We start from the raw sequence: 7,351 nt of genomic DNA on the forward strand, positions 1-7,351 counted from the left end.
TAGTATAAATTAAGTGCCACCACATGCTATGTTCGCATGTCCCACAATGCAATTAAGTTGTTGCTCTTATCGTCACAGTCTCACCTCTCTTGAAATGGTTATTAGTCAATCAATTGTAGTAGCTAGTGGGAGCCCTCTGTGCAACGTCTACGGAGCGTCTACGGAAAACATTTTTCTTAGCAAGTCACAAAAATTGTATCCTCAAAGTTTTGAGGGTTTTCTTCAAAAATTTATTGACCTTTTGGGAAAATTATAACTACATCACCTAAAAATATGTAGTTTTTTAAAATTGCAAATTTAAAATTTACAAGTGAAAACTAAAATGTGGCAAGTACATTGTAACTGTTTGCAGGTTTTCTGTGAACACTGCCTCCGTGCAATTTAAACCTTACACGATGTATCCCACCGAAATAAGTGCTTTGACCAGAGTCATAACAAGTATTGTCAATTTCTTTCTTTTTTTTACGACTCCCACTATCCTATGGAGAAAAGAAATTCAAACTAGTTTGAGCTGACCACTCAGAGTAAGGGTGTACTTCTACATCAATGATCATGGAAGACTCTTGGTTAAAACAACTACACCAAACAATACGATACAAAAAAGAGAGAGCGAAAAAAAAACACAGTTGCTGCACAACTCAGCTCTGAAGTCCTAAATTGGTGTATAATTGAATTACAGAAAGGCTAAAAGAGAACAAATGCTTAACTTCAGCATACTCAAGAGTCCTGTCCGGCAATTTTCATCCTCATCTGAGTTGCACAATTGCTACCAGCATTCAAATTTTCATCACTACCATCACAATTTTCATCAGCAGCCAGGCAAACACAATTGCACTACCATCACCAGTATTCCTCACAAATACACTTTCCATCCTCGAAAATGTGAATGCGGTTTGCGTCTTTGACCTGAATTTTGCGCTTCTCCATCTTTGATATGAGCGATGTAGAAAAATGGCAGTCACCACAAACCCGCATGTTCTTCGTAACACGTATAGGTGTCCCTTCAGGTGTATTGATGAGGGCACATGCGATGGCCAACTTCTCACTATGCCCACATAGCACATCTTCCTTTGCATCATCTGAAATGGCTTGTGACACCCAGTGCAAACCTGGGGAATACCCTTCCAGCGATATTTTTTGACCAATGTCTTTTAGCTTTGCATAGATATTTTTGCTTTGGGGATGACTCCCATCCCCCACAATAAATGAATGTACATTTCTACTTGCATCAGTCCACCAACAACGTCCTGGTATCTTCCAAGCTCCATTTTTCAATCTCATATCTTCAACCTTGTCCGCTTCCTCTCCCATGCCAGCAGCTGCATATATATTACTCATGAGGACATATGCGGCAGCATTCTTTTCATCCAACCGTACTGCATGTTCAAAGGCCCATCTTCCAAGCTCCACATTTCCCCATTTTTGACAAGCACCCAACAGACCAGACCAAAGCGGAAGACAATCAGAAGGTGGCATCTTCTCAATCACACTTATTGCCTTGTCAAAGTGCCCTGCACGACCGAAAAGATCAACCATGCAAGTGTGGTGCTCTAAAGTTGGGATGATGTTGTAGACTGTGCTCATTGTCTCAAAGTACATTTGCCCCTCATCCACTAGACCTGCGTGACTGCATGCAGTAAGCAACACAGCGAATGTGACCAGGTCTGGCTCTGTACATTGTCCTATCATTTTGCTGAACGAGTCAAAAACAGTTTCAACCTTTCCAAGCTGGGCATATCCTGCGATTAGCGCATTCCACGAAACTACATCCTGTACTGGAAGCTTGTCAAACACTTCTTGTGCTTTTGCAAGCGCGCCACATTTGGCATACATATCCACCAATGCAGTGCCAAGCACAATATCTTTTTCTAATAACCCCTGCCTGGCAACCTCAGCATGTATCTCTTCACCCTTCTCCACTGCTCCTATGCTGGAGCAACCTTTCAAGATGCATAGAAAGGTGACTGCATCTGGGTAGAGGCCCTCGTCTCGCATCAGTCCAAAACAGTTCAGAGCTTCATCACCGTGCCCATGCTGGGCATATCCCGCCATTAGCGCATTCCAGGATACTACATCCCGTACTGGAAGCCCGTCGAACACTTCTTGTGCTTTTGCAAGCGCGCCACATTTGGCATACATATCCACCAATGCATTGCCAAGCACAGTATTTTTTTCCAATAACCCCTGCCTGGCAACCTCAGCATGTATCTCTTCACCCTTCTCAGCTGCTCCTATGCTGCTGCAAGCTTTCAAGATGCAAACAAAGGTGTCTGTTTCTGGGGAGAGGCCCTCATCTCGCATCCGTCCAAAGCAGTTCAGAGCTTCATGACCGTGCCCATGCTGGGCATATCCTGCGATTAGCACAGTCCAGGAAACTACATCCCGTGCTGGAAGCTCATCAAACACTTCTTGTGCTTTTGCAAGCGCGCCACATTTGGCATACATATCCACCAATGCAGTGCCAAGCACAATATCTTTTTCCAATAACCCCTGCCTGGCAACCTCAGCATGTATCTCTTCGCCCTTCTCAGCTGCTCCCATGCTGGCGCAAGCTTTCAAGATGCATAGAAAGGTGACTGCGTTTGGAGAGAGGCCCTTGTCTCGCATCAGTCCAAAACAGTTTAGAGCTTCATCACCATGCCCGTGCTGGGCATATCCTGCAATTAGCGCAGTCCAGGAGACTGCATCCTGTACTGGAAGCTTGTCAAACACTTCTTGGGCTTTTGCAAGCGCACCACATTTGGCATACATATCCACCAATGCATTGCCAAGCACAACATCTTTTTCTAATAACCCCTGCCTGGCAACCTCAGCATGTATCTCTTCGCCCTTCTCAGCTGCTCCTATGCTGCCACAACATTTCAAGATGCATAGAAAGGTGACTGCATCTGGGTAGAGGCCCTCGTCTTGCATCCGTCCAAAACAGTTCAGAGCTTCATCACCGTGCCCATGCTGGGCATATCCCGCCATTAGCGCATTCCAGGATACTACATCCCGTACTGGAAGCTCGTCGAACACTTCTTGTGCTTTTGCAAGCGCGCCACATTTGGCATACATATCCACCAATGCAGTGCCAAGCACACTCTTTTTTTCCAATAACCCCCGCCTGGCAATCTCAGCATGTATCTCTTGGCCCTTCTCAACTGCTCCTATGCTGCCGCAAGCTTTCAAGATGCATAGAAAGGTGACTCCATCTGGGTAGAGGCCCTCGTCTTGCATCCGTCCAAAACAGTTCAGAGCTTCATCACCGTACCCATGCTGGGCATATCCCGCCATTAGCGCATTCCAGGATACTACATCCCGTACAGGAAGCTCATCAAACACTTCTTGTGCTTTTGCTAGCGCGCCACATTTGGCATACATATCCACCAATGCAGTGCCAAGCACAATATCTTTTTCCAATAACCCCTGCCTGGCAACCTCAGCATGTATCTCTTCGCCCTTCTCAGCTGCTCCTATGCTGCCACAAGCTTTCAAGATGCAAACAAAGGTGACTGCATCTGGGTAAAAGCCCTCTGCTCGCATCCGTCCAAAACAGTTCAGAGCTTCATCACCGTGCCCATGCTGGGCATATCCTGAAATTAGCGCATTCCAGGAAACTACATTCCGTACTGGAAGCTCGTCAAACGCTTCTTGCGCTTTTGCAAGCGCGCCACATTTGGCATACATATCCACCAATGCAGTGCCAAGCACAATATTTTTTTTCAATAACCCCTGCCTGGCAACCTCAGCATGTATCTCTTCGCCCTTCTCAGCTGCTCCTATGCTGGCACAAGCTTTCAAGATGCAAACAAAGGTGACTGCGTTTGGGGAGAGGCCCTTGTCTCGCATCCGTGCAAAGCAGTTCAGAGCTACATCACCATGCCCATGTTGGGCATATCCTGCAATTAGCGCATTCCAGGAAACTACATCCCGTAGTGGAAGCTCATCAAACACTTGTTGCGCTTTTGCAAGCGCGCCGCATTTGGCATACATATGGAGTAGGGTGTTGCCGACATGAATGTTCTTTTCAAGCAACCCCCTTTTGAGAATATCAGCATGTATTCTGCTGCCTTTGCACAGGTCCTTTTGCTTGGCACAAGCCTTTAGCAACGCCACATGGTTGCCGTTGGTAACAATCATCACCTCCTCACCTCGGTGGTGGATTTCCTTGGCCTTGGTCATCCGCTTATCCTTCCGTACACAGAACTCTCCATCTTTCACTTGGACTTGCCGTCCTCTTCCCAACCGCTCTTGGACCCAAGGTGGATTGTGCCAGCCATCCATCCACAGCGGCTCCTTAGTCAGTTTGTGCCTGAAGTCTGGGGATCTTGGGCTTCTCTGTGATGCAAAACAAAACTTAGGAAAGCCAATAGCTTTTCCTGTACTCTCATGAAATTGTAAAACATTGCTTACCTTCCTGTTCCGATTGTCCCAAAATTGGGAGGGATCCCTGAAGTACTCCTTCCATAAGAAGTCTATGTCTCTACATGCCATTGAGAGGGAGCCGAACAAGCCCTTTCCGGTTGTTAAGAAGTGAGCGTTCCTTCTTTGTGGTGAGACTTTCTTTGGGGTTGTCAAGTGGTGAGCACTGCAGAGGAGTTATGAAAGAAGAGGCGGATCAGAGCAGCTCCTAATAAGGAGGAGAAGCTAAGCGGTATTGAACTAGCTGTGGCAACGCAAGGTGGGTAGACAAAGCGAGGGGGGGCCTGAGGGGTGAGTTTTTTCTTTCATGAATAATTTTTTAAGGTGGTGCATATATATATATATATATATTCACTCAAACCGATTAATTAATTTTTTTATAGGTGGTGCATATTTACTCAAACCTTAGACTTTATAAGGTTACAAACCTTATAAAGTCTATGGTTACAAAATTTACATTTTCTATGTCAAAGCTTTGATTAATACATACCCTATACCTTAGGGTGTCTCTCTTTCCCTACCTCTCTCCTTGAAGTGAAAAAGAATGAGCTCTCTTGCCTTTTTAAAGAAAATCCTGAGCCCAAAAAAAGAAACATTATGGAGGACATCATGAACCCAAAAAAAGAAATATTATGGAGGTCAAATAAAAAGTAATGGAGGCTAACATAGATAGAAAGAAAGCAAAATAGAAAGCATGTGGACCCAACACCATTTCTATTTTTGACCTTACAAAAAACCTTAATAAACATAACAAAATTTTGGTGTGTTGAACCCAAGGTTTGTACACACCAACTAATTAATTCATCACAAAAAAACATTTTGGGTGCATATTGGCCTTAGCGTTTGTTAGCACTACCCCGAAAGGGGCAGTGTATCGCTTCGATTCAGAAGTTTGTGTAAAGCGAGAAAGATAATATTATTTTATGTGCTAGCTACCAACGTAACTGGATTTTTTTGGTTTAAAAAATCATCAAATTTTTCATAGTTGTAACGTGTCTATACAAGTGTTTTTTGCATGCAGGTCTCGACTTTGTATTTATTGCATACGTTTTTCTTATTTTTTCTATATTGTTTCTACTATTTGTTATCTTTGTCGAGCGCAAGAGGAGATTTCTCAAGTATTTTCTTTCATTTTTGTTGTCGAAAGGAAGGCTTAATAACCATGCATTAATATTATTGTGTCTAGCCAACCTAGACACCTCAAGTCTGTTTCAAGCACCATTTTGCTTGGGCAGAGCCACCCAACTGCTTTTTGGGCACCCCTCTGCCCAGGAGAAGGAACCAATCCAAATAATTTAGTTATTTGAATAAGAAAAGTGTGTGTGGGTGTGGGTGTGTGTGTGTGTGAGAGAGAGAGAGAGAGAGTGAAAGTATTTGAATAACACATTGATCATTCTGAAAAGCCTTCACAGCTTCAAGTGCTACAGGGTCTCTCCCAAAGATACCCCCAATAGTAGGTATAATCGGAGCAGTTGGAGCAGAAACAAAAGCGGGTTCCAAACCACATTGCCTTCTGAGGAAATTAGATAATTCTAACCTCGATGCAGCAAACGCAGTAAGATCCGCATGAAGGGTTTTTGTAAAAGTAGGGATTTTGCCAATATGCTCAGAAAAAGCCAAAATCCCACTTTCGTTATCCTTATGTAGCTCAGCCAAAAGCTTAACCCAATCTTTAAAGGACAGGAGTTGTAGAAGAGAGCCATGTTGGCACGGCTCTTGTCGAACCAAGGACATGATAATATCCTGTGCTTCTTCGGTCTTGATGCATGCCAAAACATGCTGGTAGGCCTTTGACGGTGAATGGTCAGAAGGAATCTCTGCCCCTCTGAAAAGGGGTAAAATCTATGAGACATAAAACAGAGTATTAGTCAAAGGAAAGGTACTATATTGAAGCTAGACTTCCTAAAACCAGCTAACCTAAGGGCTTCACAACTGTGAGCCAAGCTCCAACCTCAAGCAGCATACAATTCAATATTTAAGACTATCGGCTTAAAAGCACAATGATAGCAAGAATTGTATATTGTTGAGGTATAAAGAGTTTGAGTATGAGTATCTAGACTATCTCCGAAGAGAGTAGCCCTTGTAGCTAGAGTGTGTGTTTTCGTTTTAAACATAATACAATACCCTACAGCTGAATACCAAATTCAAAAGACACTCTATACTCAAGATATGAATGGAAACATGATATATTTCATCATCTGTGTAATACATCATGTTTTTGGAGCACTGTGTCTCAAGTAAAACTTCAAGATGAAATTTAGATCTAGTGAGAGAGAAAAAACCACAACAAGCCGAGTCAGCAAAAAAACCCTTTTTCACAAATGCAATCCAGAGAAGGTGAGTCCTGTTACCTACATCCATACAAAAAGACAAACAAATTTGTTAGTCTGGATGTGTCTTGCAGGTGTCAAGGGACTCAGTCACTTGTCATCGATGTCACTCAACATTACACATGTCATAGGTCTCTATGTAGTAAGAAAGAAATTCCCTAAAAGAAGTTATACCAGGAAAACTAGATGTATGTCACTCAACATTACACATGTCATAGGTCTCTATGTAGTAAGAAAGAAATTCCCGAAAAGAAGTTATACCAGGAAAACTAGATGTACCCAATCTAGGCAGCCAATTAGTCAAACAAGGAGTGTTTGAGAGAATACCACAGCAAAAATTTAAAACTTCTTTATTATCAATCTAAGCCAAGCCTAGATATGCGCACCGATTGACTTACATGTATTATTTCAAACACACATGTGCACACACATAGTAGTTGCAATTTAGTTTTTTATACCCATATGCATGCATAGAGTAGTTACAATTAAAATTTATACTCACACACATAGTAGTCATACGTCTACTCACTTATATGTATGTATGTATGATTGACAGAGATGGAAGAGGTTACTTGCATTTTTTTTAGCACATGAGGAGTACTCTCTCCTTTGAGAAG

The 7,351-nt window shown here is 42.9% G+C and overlaps 1 protein-coding gene across 1 annotated transcript; it reads right to left on the bottom strand.

Moving 5' to 3' along the window:
• Window positions 1-626: 626 nt before the first annotated feature.
• On the bottom strand, window positions 627-4,701 carry LOC147639455 (pentatricopeptide repeat-containing protein At2g27610-like). Its single transcript, XM_086791551.1, has 2 exons — window positions 4,396-4,701; window positions 627-4,320 (listed from the first exon to the last, which is right to left on the bottom strand). The coding sequence occupies exons 1-2, from the start codon at window positions 4,474-4,476 to the stop codon at window positions 841-843; spliced, it is 3,561 nt and encodes a 1,186-aa protein (XP_086647677.1). The 5' UTR covers window positions 4,477-4,701; the 3' UTR covers window positions 627-840.
• Between the last annotated feature and the right edge of the window lie 2,650 nt (window positions 4,702-7,351).

Source organism: Cibotium barometz, chromosome 4, assembly GCF_041138505.1.
Source record: "Cibotium barometz isolate CiBa-2024 chromosome 4, ASM4113850v1, whole genome shotgun sequence".
NCBI classification, from domain to species: Eukaryota; Viridiplantae; Streptophyta; class Polypodiopsida; order Cyatheales; family Cibotiaceae; genus Cibotium; species Cibotium barometz.